This window comes from Abramis brama (genome assembly GCF_963993115.1).
Source record: "Abramis brama genome assembly, chromosome: 14".
NCBI classification, from domain to species: domain Eukaryota; kingdom Metazoa; phylum Chordata; class Actinopteri; order Cypriniformes; family Leuciscidae; genus Abramis; species Abramis brama.
The window spans coordinates 13,194,584-13,213,992 of NC_139976.1; the positions used below are offsets into that span (position 1 = coordinate 13,194,584).

Here is a 19,409-nt window from a genome sequence, read left to right on the forward strand (position 1 = left end):
AGTGGCGTGTTTTCTGCCGAACTGCCAACGCCATACTGTAGATCAATTGAAAGTTATCAGGATTCATCAAACAATTACACTGAATCGTTTTCAATTAGGTCAAAGAGAGGTGGAAGGAAGGTTAATGTAGAGCTTTCGCAAACAAACACATGCACAGCTGCTCCACACATGTGAACTTCGGAGTGAGGCACATAAAAGAATTGCATGTTTTTGTAGAAAATAAACAAAGTGTGTGTCTCTATGTGCCTGTGAGCTTGCAACCGTGTAATTGCAAACCCAATAACTGTTTCTGGCCATACAACAACTTAAAATACACTATATTAGTACAGTATACGTATCGAGTTTCTAAGCAAAGCTGATGCTGATAAGCATACGCGCATGTTAATGAGGGTCCTCGTGGTCACGTGACTTGCTTAGATTAAAGCTGCGTGATCTGGGGTGTTTCTCCATCCCTCTCAAATATGGATCGAGTGAAGTCGGTGACGTGCAAACAGTGCGAGCCCCATTAGCCAAGCAGGGCAGTGAGGAAATGTGTTCTGACTTTGTTGCTCCTGAAATGTGCAGAACAGCTTTGAAGGCACTGATTGGGCTTGATGGAAACCAGCTGGCAACTGGACTGCAAAAATAATAACACTGGTGACTAAGACTAAAATTTGAAGGAATGGGAACGAAGAAAACACGAAAATATCAAAAGAGAAGGGGAAAACACAAAGTGGATAGGGAGAAAGGACAGATTTCAGAGAGAGGGATAAGAGGGATAGAGAGAGAGAGAGACTCTAAGGACAAAACGCCTGTAAATAAGGAGAGAGACAGGACATGCGTGAGGACACTCAGCAAAAATGTCCCAGAGGGACGCAGGATGCGTCTAAACAAGGTGGACGTGTGTAAATGTGATATCGTCAACAAGTCTCTTACTTCTTTCATACACGCATATGAATCACTAATATGGCTGCTCGCGAACACAAACAAAAAGTGAAGTGTCAGGCCTGGGCGTTTGTCCAGTCAGCACCTAGACCTCTCTTCTGTTATCTGTTTGTGTTTGGCACGGTCGTGGTGAAGGATGACACACCTTCCCAGAATCCCTGTGTTTCTTGACAACATTGTCGCACAATCAACAACGGCTCCACGCTGCGTATACAATGCCAGTTGCGAGGTCACTATAATAGGAAAAGTATGAGCGAGTCAAGGGTCTCGGATCCAAAACAAATGTGGCCTTCCTCATCCATAAGAAATCCGCTCGATTCGATCTCCGGCTGCACCCGGGAGAGCTAGCGTGCTGTTGTGTCTTGTTTGAACAGCTACACAACAGACTATTGAAAGGACTGAAAGACATTTAAATTCCTGCAGCATTAGAAATACCAGCTCTTTTGGGACGTACTCCATTTCATACGTTATATTGTTCTGTATGATCAATGCAAGATTGGTTGGTTTATGGAAAAAAAGCAGCAACCGAGAATATGCTGCATTTCAGATGCTTTATGCTTCTCTTTTTCTCGCTCTCTTTCCATCCTCTCCAAGTCCCTTGTGGTCTTCAAAGCAGCCGTCCTGGCTTCAGTTCAATCATAGCTTGGTGTCTTCCACCACCTGGCAGGTTAATGAGGCGAGTTTCAGAGGAGGTTCACTTCCGAACAATCAGCTCTCCATTAAGATAGAGAAGGAAGATACCCCTAACAACACACGCACACATCCGCTGTCCTCACTTTCCTTCTCAGTCTGTCCACGTGAATCAAATTCTTTGTCTTATTTCTGTTATGTCATTTTAGACCATCTACAAATGAATTTAAACAGTGCATCTGTATGACAATTAAAGACTAACACAGTTTAGCATGTTAGCAACAGTTTTGTTTGACAAAAAAAAAAAAAAAAAAAAAAAAATTAAGCAGCACGATTAACTGTTTTCAACTGTGATAAAAAAAGTTTTTTTCCACACTAAATCAACATATTAGAATGATTGTGGCACTGAAGACTGGAGTAATGGCTTTATGAAAACTCAGCTTTGCCATCAAATGACTAAATTACATTTTAAAATATGAAACAGTTATTTAAAGTTGTAATACTATTCACAATATTACCGTTTTGACATTTAGTCAAATAAATATAGCTTTGGTGAACATAAGAGAATACCTTACTAACAGTAGTGTACATAGAAATGCATTTGTCTCCAGTTTAGCTAAGTTTCATAAACTTTTAAATGACTAGCAAATAGATTGCCTCAGAGCTAACAGTTATGGACAAAAAGCTACAACATTTCTATTTTGATTCCACGGGGCTTGTCTAGTTATCTCACCTATCAAACAGATACAGACAGAGAGATTCAAACATACAATACTTCTCTTCAGTTTTATATTTCTGTCTTGTGCTTTTCTATATATTTCTCTCTTAACAAGCTCTCAGACGCAATTGCCGTCAGGGGTGCTCTTCTGTTTTTATGGGACGAGACTGATTGATTTACTGCGGTCGGAACAGGATAATCTGCCCCTAGCCTCGGATTCAGAACAGCAAAATGACAAGTTTCTTTCTCTTTCTCAAATAAGTGTTCTTCAAAACAATACCTCAACACCTAAGCCAAACAAGTGACTTCCTATCCAAAGAAAAACAATGTCTGAGAAAGAAAATAGTACCTTTCCCACCATTTTAATGAGAAATGAAGTCAGGATTTTGTTCATTCCTTCTTTTTCCTATCTATCTTTCCCCTTGACTGTATACTATGTCACCACTGACCCACTCTGGGGCTCAGGGTCACTGTTTTAGAACAATTATCATAATGGAAGTTAATGCAGACGTATAACTCGAATAGATGAAGAGGAAACCTGATTTGCTCGGTGCGCCTCAGCGAAAGAGCGTTCTTCTGATGGGTCGAAAAATAAATGAATAAGGGGGACCTGCAACAGGCTTTTTTCTTGAGGAAACATTTGATAACCTTTGTTCGTAATGCTTTGTCCTTGTCTCGTCCTATTCACCCTCATGTTGTTTTAAATCTGTATGATTGCTTTCTTCTGTGGAATACAAAAGGTGGTTAATGACAAACTCTACTGAGCAATACAATTACAGTTTGTATGAGTCTTTCAAGCTTCAAAAAACACGCAAAAGCAATGTTAAGGCATCATAAAAAGTCACGTGGAATTAACATGAGTGAGTGCATGATTTTTGGGTGTACTGCGTGGATAACTCCAGTTATCATAAAGTCCCTGAAAATCAAAAATAGATTCTATAAAAAAAACATTCTTTGTCCTACTCCATTTAATCTGTTGCAATTCAAAAAATACAGAAACAGATTAAATCATGCCATAAGAGGAGCAAAAACCCACTATTACAATAAGAAATTAGTCGAACACAAAAACAATGCATCTTCCTTGTGGAGAACCATCAATTGTATTCTTCACAAAAAACATTCTAAAAAGCAGTTACCAAATGAATTTAAGATTGACGATTCTATTGTTTCAGATCCGCAACAAATTGCCAAAAGATTTAATGCCTTTTTTTCTGATGTAGGTCCAACATTAGCTTCTAAAATTCCATCTAGTCATTTTGGACCACTAGAATACATGAATTTTCCAATGTCTGAGGATTTTAACTTTACATCTGTTACTGAGGATGAGATCAGAGATATAATTATCAATTTAAGAGACTGTTCACCAGGACATGATATGATTGACAGTAAAATATTAAAAGCAATTTACCTTGATATCATTAAACCATTACTTTATATTTTTAATCTTTCCCTAGACCAAGGAATTGTGCCTGTAGAGTTGAAAATAGCAAAAATTACACCAGTTTATAAAGAAGATGACCATGCTATTTTTAACAATTATAGACCAATTTCTGTGTTACCAGTCCTGTCTAAAGTTCTTGAAAAATTTGTTTACACAAGATTAATTCAACATTTGGACAAAAATAATATTTTATATGTACACCAGTATGGTTTTAGGAAACAACATTCCACTTACATGGCACTTGTCCATTTTTTGACTGAGGTATTTTTCTGGATCTTTCAAAAGCATTTGATACCGTTAACAATTTCATTCTGTTAAAAAAAACTTTCACATTATGGTATACGAAACAAGTCACTACTCTGGTTCACCAGTTATTTTTCAGACCGGTATCAAACTGTCAACTATAATGGGACAGAATCCCCTCCCCTTCCCCTTCAGTGCGGCTTACCACAGGGTTCCATCTTGGGTCCCTTGTTGTTTTTATTATATGTTAACGACCTCCCTAATGTCTCAGATAAACTTTCTAAAATTTTATTTGCAGACGATACAAGTGTATTTTATTCCCATAAAAACCCTGAAATTTTAATAAAAGTAGTTAATGAAGAACTTGACAAGTTATCTACCGTACTTGGTTCAAGTCCAACAAATTGTCACTCAACATAAAAAAAAACAAGTTATATATTGTTCGGTATTAAGTCTGACACATTTAAATCTTCAATGAAAATTCAAATTGATAATCTTTCCATTAACAATGTTAGATCTGCTCGTTTCCTCTGCGTTAAACTAGATGACTCTTTATCCTGGAAACCTCATATTAGTGCCATAAGTACAAAAATAGCCAAAGTGGTCGGTATATTAGGAAAAATCCAGCACTTGATTAACAAAAAAGTTGCAGTTATGTTGTATTACTCAATGTTGTACCCATATATCAATTACTGTAATGTTGCTTGGGCTAGTACCCACCCAACTAAACTGGAATCTATTTTTCGACTTCAGAAGCGAACTTTAAGAATAATATTTTGTGTAAATCGTAGACACCCCTCCCAAACACTGTTTGCTCAGGCAAGTATTCTTAGTGTTTATCAAGTGAATCAACTTCAAATTGCTTTATTCGTTTATAGCTCTATAAAAAAGTTATTTCCCCAGCACTTTTGTAATATTTTTATTTTTAATAATGAATTTCACCAGTATCCGACTCGTAGTAGTTGTCTTATTAGGCCTCCCTACTCTCGTACAACTCAAACACAGTTTAGTATATTATACAGAGGGTCAAAGGTATGGAACAGTCTTCCCACATCACGTATTGAGGTTTCTAAAGAACAGTTTAAACAGAGAGTAAAATTGTTGCTACTAAGTTGTCTGAATTTTCCATATGGGTTTGTGCTCTAAATCCAATTTTAATTGTTTTATAATATGTTTTTAATTTGTTAAATATAATTGTTTCTATGGAGATTGCCACTAATTAAGCCCCTTGAGGGTTTTTCGGCAATTGTCCATCACATTTTTTTTTTGTGAAACGTATAACACTGTTTTTTATGTTTTTGTTGTGAAAATAAAATAAATCAAATCAAACTTTATTATTTCTAAGCTTTTGCTTCACCAAATCCTGTTACAAAAAGGTCAGTAAAAAGCAAATGTTTTTGCCATCCTTTCTTTTTAGGTTAAAAAATAGATCTCGATCTGATGGATGTGTGGAAGCTCTCAGCCATCTGCTAGTACCTGTGAATGACTGCGTTATCAGTTCCAGGCGTCTCCATATACAAATATGAGATGAAGAACTCCTAAGATGAAAGTGCTGGATGCTGTCCAGTGTCATCAACAGCCTCCCAGCCAAAAAGCATTCCTGAAGCCTCCTATACCAAGACACGGAATCCTCATTCCGACACAGGGAGACTCCATTAGCACTGCCGATGTGGGTCATGACCTGTTCAGGAGCTTTTCAATTTAGAGCAGACTTGCCTCTAAACTCTATTCTCAGTTGTTAGAAAAGAAAAAAAATAAACTTAGCTATTGTTGAAGGTTTTGAGTGATGGGCTTGTGAAAGCTTCTAAAGAAGTCCGACTGAGCATGTTCTGGTGGCAATCACATAGAAGACAGTAACTGTCAGCTTTCTTGACATGAATGATGACAATTAAGTTGACAGGTTGTGCTAGCCTTAGAACTATTGACTTGACCAGAAACTGACAGCTGTCTACATGAAACAGAATGCATGCCAGGTCAAACAACCCAGAAGGAAAGTAAATTATCATCATTTTCTCACCAAGACTTTCATCTGAAAAGGCCATTATGGGAAAGACAAAAAGATTCTTCAAATAACACACTAAAGTATGACTCTCAGGTCGGCTTGCTGGGTTTAACCGAAAATAAGCAGTGAGTTTCCATGAGTTGAGGAATCTTTCTCAGAGACCTGTCAGAGTCAGAAGACAGAGACCTGCAATGCTTCCAGGCAGACTATCAGAACCTTTACTACCTTTCTTCTGCAAAGAGCAAACCTAAGTGAGAGAAAGGGAGGGGAAAGGGGGGAGAGGATGAGGAAGAGGAAAACGAGGAGAAGGGGGTGTAGATGTGGAAGCAGAAGTGCATGTAAAAATGGAAGAGGAATACAAAATGAAGTAGATATGAATGTGGAAGTGGAAGATGAAAAAATGATGTGAAAAGGATTAAGGTAAGGTAAGGTAAGGTAAGGTAAGGGAAGGGAAGGGAAGGGAAGGGAAGGGAAGGGAAGGGAAGGGAAGGGAAGGGAAGGGAAGGGAAGGGAAGGGAAGGGAAGGGAAGGGAAGGGAAGGGAAGGGAAGGGAAGGGAAGGGAAGGGAAGGGAAGGGAAGGGAAGGGAAGGGAAGGGAAGGGGAAGGGAAGGGAAAGGGTGAGGGTGCGGGTGCGGGTGCGGGTGCGGGTGCGGGTGAGGTTGTGGAAGAGGATGTGGAAGAGGATGTGGAAGAGGCTGTAGAATAAATAGAATGAGAAAGAGGAAGGAGAAGAGAGAAGATTAAGACTATTGGGTCTGGTCTTGATGATGAAGCTTCCATACTAAACATAAATCACAAGGTTTTCCAGTAAAATATATTTAAGCAAAAATGAAAATACCAAATTTGTCTTGTGTTCTTTTCCTGTCTAGGCCAAAGTTTTGTGCAGCCCTGTAGTAGAGAGAAAATGCATGAGAGAATAATGCCTGAAATAATAACATATTGGTTCCTTGTCAAAGTATGCAATATTTGGTAGAGCATTATGGAAAAAGTCATAAAACTCACTTCCATCAAGGTTATGGCAAAGTACGTTAGAAGAAATTCTAAAAATGCCTTTATACCCAATCTCTTGTTAAAAATCATAAAAGTTTTTCTGTCTCATAGAGCATTTAAAAAGCATTGAAACGATCACTGAAGACACTGTCGCAATCCCTGTAGAAGCCCTGTGGATTTGGGAAGTTTTGTGGATTAAACTCAGTGTGTGAAGACTGGATGGGAAAAGGGCAGACTCATTTAAAAGTGATTCAGCAGAAGTTGCCAAACCGCTGCGGGTGTCTGAAACTGATACCTCGTCTTGGTGGGCTGTATCGAGGGTCTGCATTCTCTAAGGGTTTGCTTTGAAAGATTGAGAAGTGAGAAGGCTCGCCTCAATGTCTCTGCAGATGAGACACAGAAAGACATTCGATCCAGAGCACAGCAGCCAAGATCTTTAGACTTCTATAAGCTCTCTGGCTCACCTCAGATAGAAAAGAACACAAGATTCAGCAAAACAATGTCTCCGTGAAGGGGGGTTTGGGAACCAAACCATCCAGTTGAACCACCAGCACCAATTTATTCACTTAGTAAGCAGGCTAAAATGAGTTTTAGACTTGTGATTTATTGGAGTCAGAATGTTCTCCAAAAGAAAAGAAAAAGAAAAAAAAAATCACTAAATGTTAACCTTTAAACTGAAACAAATCGTTCATATAAACCATGCCTCCAAGTTCTCTGGCTTATAATTAATTACTCTTTTTATGTTACTTTGGTTGCCAATTTTTGCCAAAGCCCAAAAAAATAAATTAAACAGAGACATCACAAACAAGTATTGTGGTGCTGCCATGATTTTGACAAGGTAGGCTACTACACTGGTACCAAAAAGTTCCAAGCACTGCTGTTTTTGGACATACAGTATCATTATACCATTGTATTTTTTGGACATATACCACAGTAGTGGAAGTATCTTGGAGTATCATGTAAATACCATTTCAGAATCATGGTATATATCAAAAACCATGGTAAACCACATGATACTATTACAGTACCATAGTACTACTCAGTACTTTTTTGTAAAGCCAATAACCAAACATTTGCCAGATTCTTCAGAAGGTACCACAAACGATCAAACTGCTGAGGACCGTAAGATGATGTAGACTGTCGCAAATTACCAAAGGATTTGATGGTAAGTATTTCATCTGGAGACATTTCAAACACCCAGTGAGAAATAAGTTTAAGCCAAAAATGGAGCAAGCCAGCAGTCTGTCACTCTTGTATGATTATCTTGTGGACACACTTTGGCTGATGTCTCTTGAATGTGCTTCCATATGCTCCGTATGCTGGGCTGATTTCCATCTCAACAAAGAATCCTGTGAGATTACCAACAAGACACATGAGGTTATGTCAGAGGTAGTAAAGCTGGCAATAAAGCCCATGCTGCCATTCAGTCGGGACTGGCATTTTCATGGAATGGAAAAGGGGAGTGTCCTTGTGTTTTCTCGAAAGCACACATCATGCCAAGTCATGCCGTGTGTGTGTGTGTGTGTGCTATGGTTAAAGGAACTGTATGTAAGATTGTGACCAAAACTGGTACTGCAATCACTTTCGAATTACTGTAGAGCAGTGTATCCCCCCCCCGACTCGAGGTTGCCAGATAGGCTGCAGGATCCAGCAGGAACGTAGGCTGCTACAAGGAGCTTTCAACTAGAACAGAGCTGGCAACCCGGATGCCAAAACACTTCTGACTTCGTGATTGGTAGATAGGTGGAGGGTGGGGCATCAGGCCAAAACACAACATGACAACATCAACATCAGTTGAGGGCTGCAACTTCACTTTTAAATGACAATATCCTGGCCGGACTACTGTTGTCAGTGATATAAGTATTTGAAATGAACATGATTTCTTAATGTCTAGTGACATATCAGGGCCATTTTATGATTAATTGAAATACATTTCTTACATACAGCTCCTTTAACAACCTGCAATTCTTTGTTCACTAAAATGCTTGTCTCTTCTGACCTTTGCAAACATTTGTATATCTTTATTAGTGATGCACATTTTCTTTACTATATTTACCAGGGTACACATTTACACAGCTAACTGTGCGTCTCATTGTTTTATAGTGTTTACAAGTCCATGTTTATTGATCAGTGCTTCACATTAAAGTGTTTCACACAACAGCATGAAGAGTAGAGATTCACACATACACATAAACGTAGAAAGTGATCACTGATCAAGTGATTATTCGGACATTCACAAAGACACACTAAGGAATTAGGTATCGACAGCTAACCATGTGTGACGTGACTCATTCAGAAGAATAAGGTGATAATAGGAACAAGCTGTATCCCAATTCTGTCATTATTTACTTTACATTTTATTTCTTCTGGTGAACATAAAAGGAGAATCTAGCTCTTTAATTTCCACAAGATGACAGTTCATAGTAACCATGTCTATCTAGCTGACAGACAGACAGACAGACAGACAGACAGATTTTCACTCAAAGAAAAGTTTGAGTAAAGTCATTGTAGAAGGACTCACCCAGCCAACACAATGAAGAAATCTAGCCGATTCCAGGTGTCTCCAAGGTAAGACTTTTTCCCAAAGATGCCCAGTGCAACCATCTTGATTACCATCTCCACGGCAAAAAAAGCAAAGATGAAATCATCAAAGTCCTGGGGGGAAGAGAGAAATATCCGAAGGGTTAGAAAAAGCTTAAAATCCTGCACTGGCCAATTCAGAGCTTGCAAAAATGTTCTTTTCTTCATCGGGAGACTCATGCTATATTAAGGACAACTTATAAATAAAGAAATAAACTCTCCAAAGGCATATGCAGATGAATATTAAATTTCCACTTTGATGTCACAGCATGGTGTGTGTGTCCATGAGCTGAAGGCTTTAAGCCTTGACTCATCTTTACACGGTAAGTGTGAGTGGGCACAAACAGCCAACTCACCCAAGTCTTTACCCACAAATCCTGTACTAGTCCTCCGCTTGTGTTACTCGAAATGTGTTTTACATTAAAAGAAAAAAAAAATTGCTGTGTATAATATATACAGACACTGATCTGCAATAAGGAGCTTGTAGTATGAATACATACAGCATTAAGAGAGAAAAGGAGACATTTCTGAACATTATGAAGTAAATGCCTTATTAAATATTTAGATGCAAAAAGCTCAGTCAGAGTCAGCTCTTGAGTAAAGACCATAAAGGCTGGGTCATTGAGACATCAGCGGCCATGCAAACTCATACAGAGACCCTTGTTTCCTCAAGGTTGACTGTCACTGAAAGACACCTGGGCATTCTCAGCCAGAGAGGACATTAGTCAAAGCTCTTAAGTGAGGGATTCCCTCTAGCCAAAGCTCTTGCACTCTGATAATGCAGGGAATGTTAATTAAGCCGCAGTGGAGAGCATTTACTGTCGCGCTGGATATTATTCAGAGCCAAGCACTAATGTATTACCTCATCCCTGATCTGCTTGTATTGTATAGTGGACATTTGGGTTATAGAGTACTACAGTTATTGCCAATTCAAAGTTAATGGTAACACACGACACATCCATAAACAATACTGTCAGGATGAGGATGAGGGGAGAATCTGTGAGACTTCATTTTACATTAATGGTTTGAGGGAGGAGACTGTCTATTCAGACAGAGATTGATCTCCTAAGACTATGCCCTAATGTTCTCTAATTATCTGCCTTAATGCGAACATATGGTGAACACATAAACACAAAATAATAATAATTTCACTACTAATAACAAAAATATCCTGTACATTAACTCTACTCAAAATAAGGATGTTTTCCATTTTTCCAGTCAGGCTAGACTATTACTATTTCTGGCAGCGTAAGAATTTTTTTTTTAACAAGCCGTGTGATATCACTCTATATCAGCACAGCTGTGATTCGGCCATAGGCATATATAAACTATGTTTTAACATGTTTTTCATTAAACGCTTTCTTCAAAAATAATTGCAAGGTTTTTATTTTACAGCATTAGCTAATAGCTCGATGACAGCCATAAATTCATAAGCAAACTTTCTAAGCCAGCTAGAAAATGTAACATTAGTGACATTATTGAAGTGACCTTAGTATTTTTAGCAAAAATATATGAATAAAAAATATGCATTTAATAATTTGTTTTTGAATAAAAATTCTACATAAAATATCTATACAAATAAAAATAAAAAAGCATAATATTTTAGAAAATGTGTTTTATAAAGCTTTATAGTAAATTTACAGTAATAGCTTATAGCTATACTCGATGACAGCTATGAATGCATAAATACACTTATCTAAAAACCAGCTAGAAAACATAACCTTAGTAATCACAAGTTATCTTTGTGACAATACCTTAGCGACCTCAATATATATGGCAGCGTAAGAGAAAAAAAGTTAGCAAAAAACATAGTACTGTACATATTAAACATAATAAACATATTCAATCTATTTTATTATTGTTTTTGTGTGTTCATTTATTTTTCATTGCGTTTCCAATAATGCACGTAAAATGTAGTTTATAAAAATGAACAAACAAATAAACAAATATTAAAACTGGCATAATTTGCAAATTATTGAAATAAATAATTATTTAAATATAAGATTAAGTGAAAAAAAATCTGATAAGGCAAAAGACAGTCCATCAGTGCAACTGGCCCAGAACTCCCTGCATTATTGACTGATCTTGACCCCAGTACTTCAAGAGAGATGGATCCATCTCATAAGTATCGTGTATATGAAACAACAGTGACTGTTAAATTATATATGTGTTTTGTTCACAGTCCATGTAGAGCTCTTGGCTTGCACAGCTCTACAAATCTCTGCGGGCCCTTCTACGTTTCAACAGCTCCCTCCAAAGATAAACGATGCGGACCAGGGGAACCCCTCGACAAAACACTCCCAGGGTCTCTCCACAGAGCGAGAAAGCAGAGCTTAGGGGTTAAATATTTTCTACAGTGCTTTTTCACCCTCACACACACACACACCCCCTACACACTATATGAATATCTTCCTCTTTATACTTCCCTGTCTCTCATCTCCTTTGTTTCAGAGAGCCTCTTCCCATATTCCTCCTCCCCTCCTTTTTCTCACCACATCTCATCCACCCATTTCTATTTAATACATGTCATCCTTCTCTTTCATATTTCTGGGGAAGCATTCAAAAATAGCTTGCAGAAAGAGTCAGTCTCATCCGCGCGTGTGGAAGCGAGGGTGTTTGTGCTTGTGCGGTGATCTTTTGCCACTGAATAAATCTTCTCATGGTATCCTCTTTGTTGCACAAATAGCTGAGTGGTGTATTGTCTGTGCTGTGAGAAGGTTATTCTAGTGCAACTGATGGCCTTTTTCTTTGGGAGGAAAAAAAACAAACAATTCTTTAAATCCAGAACTTCTTCAGACTATCCGTCCACCCCCACAAACACACACACAAAGAGAGGAGGAAGCTGCAACACATATTCACTGAGGGTAAACAAAAATATATTCTGTGTTCTTCTTACTAATTCATCTAATTCATGTGTGCAGAGAGCAGTTGCTATGCCGATGACATCATGGAGTCTAGAAGGAAAGTGAAGAGACGTGTACAATGCAGCAGGAAAACACCAATCAACACACTACCATAAATCAACACAATAATGCATATGTAGTCTCTGATATATGTTGGTTATATATGCTGCTTTCACTAAACATTTAAAGATGTAGTTCACTCTAAAAATTGAATTCTATCATCATTTACTTACTCTCATGTCATTCATGAGTTTCATTCTGTGTTATTTTCTTTCTTCCATCAAACATATTAGAGTTTGGTCACATTAGCGATATTTCAGCAACATTTTGTGGGCAAAAAAATGGTCCATTGTCAATAGCGTAGCTATGTCTGAAGCATTGCACAAGCCACATTCAAAGCAGACAGCTTTCTATCAGTTAGAGTGGCAGTTCGCTTGACCAACTTGAACATGAGCAAAATCTGAATGTGGAACTTTTTCGACCTCCTGCAAAACTCCCGAGCATGCGGATTCGTATTGAAATGGCTGAATTTCATAAATAATGAAATTACACATTACACATTCGGTAAATGTGACCTTTAAGCAGAATGTTCATGCTGCAATTTTGTATACAATGAAAGTAAATGGTGACCAGAAGTTTTAAAGGTCAAACACCAACAAAAAGCATCATGAACATGTAAAAGTGGTTCATAAGACTCGTCCACCACATTAAAAATCTTCTAAAGCCATTGGATAGATTGCATGTTGAACAGACCAAAAAGTTCTTCCCCCTCGTAGCTCTTAAATATTCGTGTGATTTCAATATGTGCATATTCAAATGTGCCTCAGTGCAATTGGTTACAAAACCAATACACATGACAACCAATTGACAATTGGTATATCTGACTTCAAATATAATGCGACAAGTTTTGACACAACGTATTTGAACATGTGTAAGTGAGATATACAATGAGAGAGAAGATTTTTGGTGGGTAACGACTTAAATGTTATGTCATAAGGCTAAAAAGACACCAAAAATGTGTGCCAAAAGACACGTCAGTCAGGTTTTGTAGATATTTTGTCGATCAGGAATGTCAAAGATGTGATGTACTGTAATTTGGTAAATGTTGCTGTTGGTTGCCGTCTATAGGAGCAGTATGAATCAGCCTACACAAATCTATAATAATGGTAAGTCTTCAGAGGTTTTGGGGAAATAGCTCATGCGTTGTTTATGGACTAGTTTTAAGGTGCTTTTTAGCACCTGGTCACCATTCAGTTTTATGAGAACAGCTCAGGCTGGGTTTACACTTGCCATTAACATGCGAACAAACAGATCGGATCATCAGCCAATCAGGAAACGCCGCAATTACATTTGTTCACATCCAGTGGCCTCTCTATCTGAATAAATAATTGGCTTTCTGTTTCCCGCACAATATTTAAATTAGGTCTGTAATAGGCCTTTACCACGGGAGAGTTCGAAAGGTAGAAGCTTCAAATGGTCTGGTGGCGTAAAACAACTTTCCTTTAGACTTTATCAATGGCAGTGCCCATATATAGCACAGGATTTTTTTGTGATTTATTTGTCGATCACAAATATTTAGTCTAGCAATTCAATGCATGTTCTATGTGGACAACATCTGGATACAGAATGCATGTTAATGCCAAGTGTAAACGTAGACATTCGTCAACACATCTCCATGGAAGAAGTCAGATACAGTGAGGAAAATAAGTATTTGAACACCCTGCTATTTTGCAAGTTCTCCCACTTGGAAATCATGGAGGGGTCTGAAATTGTCATCGTAGGTGCATGTCCACTGTGAGAGACATAATCTAAAATAAAAAATCCAGAAATCACAATATATGATTTAACTATTTATTTGTATGATACAGCTGCAAATAAGTATTTGAACACATGTCTATCAGCTAGAATTCTGACCCTCAAAGACCTGTTAGTCTGCCTTTAAAATGTCCACCTCCACTCCATTTCACTCCATGATTTCTAAGTGGGAGAACTTGCAAAATAGCAGGGTGTTCAAATACTTATTTTCCTCACTGTACTTTTGGAATTATATGAGGGTAAACTCATGTTGTTCCAAACTGTATGACTTTCATTTTTTGTGAGTGAAATATTAAAGTAGATGTTTTGAAGAATGTTTTTATCAACACAATGAAAGTCAATGGGGATTAAAACAGCACTGGACTAAATTGACTATTATTGTAAGAAGTCATATTTGATGTTTTTCAATGACATATATTTTTCAAAATATCTTCTTTTGTGTTATACATTTATATTTACATTACATTTTACAAATATATATAGATACAGGAGAAAGAATATCTGTGTTTAGAATTACATGTAGGTGACTACATTATGACCGGAAATAAAAACTGCCAAAACTGCAGAGGAAAGCACTGAAGAAATAAATGATAATGTGGTTGTGTGGGCAGAAGAGAAGGGGCACAGAGAGAAAGAGAGAGATGGCAGGAATGCTCCCCGGCTTTATTGCATTTCCCTGAATTCCATTATTCCACCATAGGCGTTCTTTTCAAGCTCATGCCGAGGGCTAACCTGAGTCACGTCAGCTATGGAGCCCAGGCGTGTCTCCCTGACAGTGATGGGAGCTGATTGTATGTCTTTGTAAATTTCCTGATGACCAGGTTTGCAATCTTATTTCTGGCAAAGCACACTAATTCCCATATGGCAAGAGGGAGAGTGATTTGATAGAGCAGTTGGAGAAGATAATCGTTATGAAATCTCGGATCTCAAAGATGAAACGGCCCAGGCCATTTATTTCCGATGAGAAGCAGGGAGGGGAACGATCCAAACGCTCTGGGGTTTAGCTGGGTTACGCTATCATTCAGAAAAAAAGTTTACAAAATAAAAATCAAACAAAGAAATTGATCTGTGCCCATTAAATTCAAATGAAAACTTGGCATTATCCATGGAAATGAATCAATCTCACCCAGGCATTTTAGAGAGTAAAAGATGATGGTTCCTGGAAACTCTTAGCAAAAAAATCCCAAGTTTTCAGGGCCGCATACTTCTACTATTTCTGATATAGAAAGATGTGGTAAAAGTAGTAAGAGTATGTGGTTCCAAATTCAGCATCGATGACTTACTCATTTAGACATTTACCGTCACCTACTGGCAGTTTTAGTTTCTTATTTAGAGTTTCATTTCATTCCAAAAAATACTTTCATGTTTTGGGGATAGTTTGCCCAAAAATCTAAATTAGGTTTATTTACATTTACTCACCCTCATGTTGTTTCAAACCGGTATGACTTTCTTTCTTTTGTGGAACATAAAAAGATATTTTGAAGAATGTTGGTAACCAAACTGTTTTTGTCTGCAAATATATATATATATATATATATATATAAATACCAATTCAGATGTAGCCTCTGAAAAAAATTAAGATCATGGTCGCTGTAGCCAAAAAAATTGTGTAATAAATTATGTTGAATCAAATAAAATATTTATTTCTAAAGCTACTTTTTGTAATGTCAATTTGATGCTTTTCTCATTTAACACAATAATGAATCTCTTAATCTCTTAATTTGGTGTGCAATTAATTTGTGATTAATTAGATTAATAGATTAATTAATATCTTAATATGAATACACACACACACACACAAGTACACTACCACAGATACAAAATATAATAGCCTTTTGAGAGATTATGTGCATTAGACAATTATTTCTTCAGGTAATTTGCCAAGAGTATGTCAATATTGATTTAAAAATCCAGTCTAGAGGCAAGCCACTGTACAGTTGATAGATGATTTATGTGACAGTATGCCTTTGAAAAGAATATTTTAATCACGTCTCACAGGCACTCTGTACAGTGAACTTGACCCGCTGTCACAATGTAAAGATCACAGATTAGTATCATTCATTACAGCAACCATTAGCTTAATAACTCAGAAATAAGAGGTGATTCACCTCATGTCACAATCAGTCACATTGTATTTTGAAGTGCCTGATTTCAATGACTGCCTGGATGAGTGGCTGTGAAGTCGTGTTTTAAGCACTTCATTTAATGTGGTTAAATCCTCTCTAGGGCTGGGCCTTTTCAGGCTCATTTGTTTTTATATAGCCCTACAAATGCTTATGACACCCCCATAGCCTTAGAGGAATTGCATAGTACAGTGAGAAAGAGAGATTGAAAGTGTTATATAACTTTCTGAGAGCCAGGGAAAAAATAGTTTTGGGAAGTTAGAATTTTCTTCACTTGACAGTATATGGAACATAAAATACATCTGATAAAAGTGTTTTTTTTTGTTTTGTTTTTTGTAATGAGACATCAGGTATAGGAAGATGAGGCACTGCAGAAAAGCAAATTTTCACACAAAAAAGGATCATCATTGTTTTAAACACACTACTATTACAAAAGTTTGGAAGGATTTTTATGTTTTTGATAGAAGTCTTATATTCACCAAGAAAAGTTTATTTATTATTCATTTATTTAATGCATAAAAAATGAAAATACCTGGTTTTCATTAAAAAAAAATATTTAATTATTTTAATTATTTTCAAATAAATGCTGCCGCGGTGAGCATAAGAGACTTTCAAAGACATAAAAAATATTACTGACCCCAAACTTTTAACTGTAGTTTACATATACACATTCAGTATATTAAATACCAATTTCCTCTGCTAATGTCCCCAATATTTGTATATACAGTACAATATCAATGTCCCCTATGGAGAATAAAAGTGAATTGTTGCTGGGTCCTTAAATGATAAAAGACATCCATAGCAGAGGATACAAAGCGGGAAAAAAAAGATAGCTCTCTGATATCCTTAGGGCAAAACACTCATCTGTTAAACAAAGCAAAAGGAATTTAGCAGATTGAAATCAAAGTCCCTGAGCCATGTTGCCAAGTCAACGATAAACCAGAGCAGTGTCTTTCCTGTGATAATCTGCTTTGAATTACAGACGAGGATCTTTTTGTTGCCTATCACCACATGTGGTTTGGGGCATTCCTGTGTCTTTTGGAAGTCAGTCAACACAACATGCTTCAGGATATCTAGAGAAACCCAGCGCTCCACGAGAGATGATGACAAACGCCCGAAAATAACCTTGTGTTTTTGAGTTGTAACAGTTGTTTGATTTCATTTCAACACTAACTTCAAATCTGTGACCAATTACATTTTAATTTGTTTTCCATCTATTCTTTGATCTATTTTAAGTGCATGGGGTTACAAAAGGTGATGTATTCTAAGAATGAGACTTACCTGCAGTATCTCGCATCGCTCTGTGTCACAGTGGCTGTCCTCACAAGGGTGAAACATCCCCAGAGTAACGCAGTTCAGCAGGATTACCAACATGCTGGCCCTCTCGAACCATGTGGGAAGCAGAAGTTAAGGAACAGTACACAGAAAATACATGAAGTCACAGAATATAAACAGAATATATGTCCTGAATATAAACAAATTACATTACTGCAGCCTAGATACCGCATCCAAGCTATCGGCAGACATAATATTTTCAACAATATCTAATGTTGCTAAGCTGAGCGATTAAGAGTTAGAATAAAGCAGAACTACTGCAAATTTTAATGATATATCTCTGTTGTTTAAATGATGTCCTTCTTTCACACTGTTATACAGTCTTAGAAGAAAAGGTTCTATATAGAAGATGAAAGGGTTGTGTCATGCGCTTAATACAGGGGTTCCCATCATAGGATTATATTATGGATTTAGTTTTAATACATTTTAATTCACTTTTTCTTGTGATTAAATGTTATGAATTAAAAAGCTTGTAAATGCACTTTATAACTAGAAAAATTATAAATAACCAGTTAAACGTGAAAGTATTATGCAATAATTTAAGACATTTCCACGTATACTATATAATATTTTGAGCATAAATGGTTCTTTAAAATTGAGTCAAGAACTCTAGGGTTCTATATAGAACATCACTGGAACTTTTTTTTCTAAGATTATAAAAAAACATCTTAGTAATTTCCATTTTAATACTGATACTTTAATACTACTTGTAAGGAGCCCCAAAATGGACGTGGTGAGGGAAAAAATATAAGATGGGAGGAAAAATCTATTTCAATGCTTTTGCGTTCCCCAAAGAAACTTTCTGTTCGCTGACGAAACCTTTGCATTTCCTCTGAAAAATTTGTGTTAGACTGAAAAGGTGAATGTAATTTCACCAAGTACAGCATGTTCAATCAACATATTTATTGGTCCTGGAAAAACATTACAATCAACCAATCAGATTTAAGGGACGAGTTTACAGTTTATGTTCAGGCTTTCAACCAGAGTTAGGTGCCTTTACATCAGTGTTAGTCACCTATCATTTCCCTCTGATTTTAGGGATAAGTTATGGGTAGTATTAGGTTTAGTTGTAGGGATAGGGCTAGGACTACATTTTCAGACAGGAATGTTGTTCCAAAATTGACAAAATATGTTGCTCCAGGAACATTGCTTACTTTGGCAGGTTTCTTGGGGGAACACAAAGCATGGTATTCCAAAGCAGTAACATATAATTGTGTCTTTTTAGAGTCTCTGTAGTTTTGGAAAAGAAAAGATGATGAAATTGTAATAAATTGGCGCATTATTGTAAGCGATCACGTAATTCAGTTATTACAGCTTTAACAAATAACATTTCAAAGGCTAAAATCACTTTCTCTGTCACGTAAACAAGGTCAGTAAAGCTAAATGTGTTACTGGGCCAAAGGTGCTTTTGTCATTATGTTTGTCATTATTTTTCTTGTGGGGAATAAATGACCAAGAGTTCCCTTCATCCTTTTAGCTCACCGCTAGTAATTGATCATGGGGTCGGTGTGGCGGGTTCTGCGGATGGCACATACCAATCCAGGGGTCGAGCTCACACATTTACATCTAAATTAAATACAAGAATGCTAATGCCTATACGGGGTGCCGTCTAAGCAAAGTGGCCCCAGACAGAAACCAGCTCATTTTTCACAATTACTGTCAGAGGACGGCCCAAAGGGACATCATTAAAGTCGCCAAAACACA

The 19,409-nt window shown here is 37.2% G+C and overlaps 1 protein-coding gene across 1 annotated transcript in view; it reads right to left on the bottom strand.

The window, feature by feature from the left end:
- Positions 1-17,758, bottom strand: part of cacna1g (calcium channel, voltage-dependent, T type, alpha 1G subunit) — a 128,650-nt gene extending 110,892 nt beyond the window's left edge. The window contains exons 1-2 of the mRNA XM_084134731.1: positions 17,652-17,758; positions 9,471-9,604 (exon numbers count right to left, since the gene is read on the bottom strand). Coding sequence (XP_083990857.1) covers positions 9,471-9,604; positions 17,652-17,744 — 227 coding nt within the window. The 5' untranslated portion in view covers positions 17,745-17,758. The remainder of the gene's footprint in view (positions 1-9,470; positions 9,605-17,651) is intronic.
- Between the last annotated feature and the right edge of the window lie 1,651 nt (positions 17,759-19,409).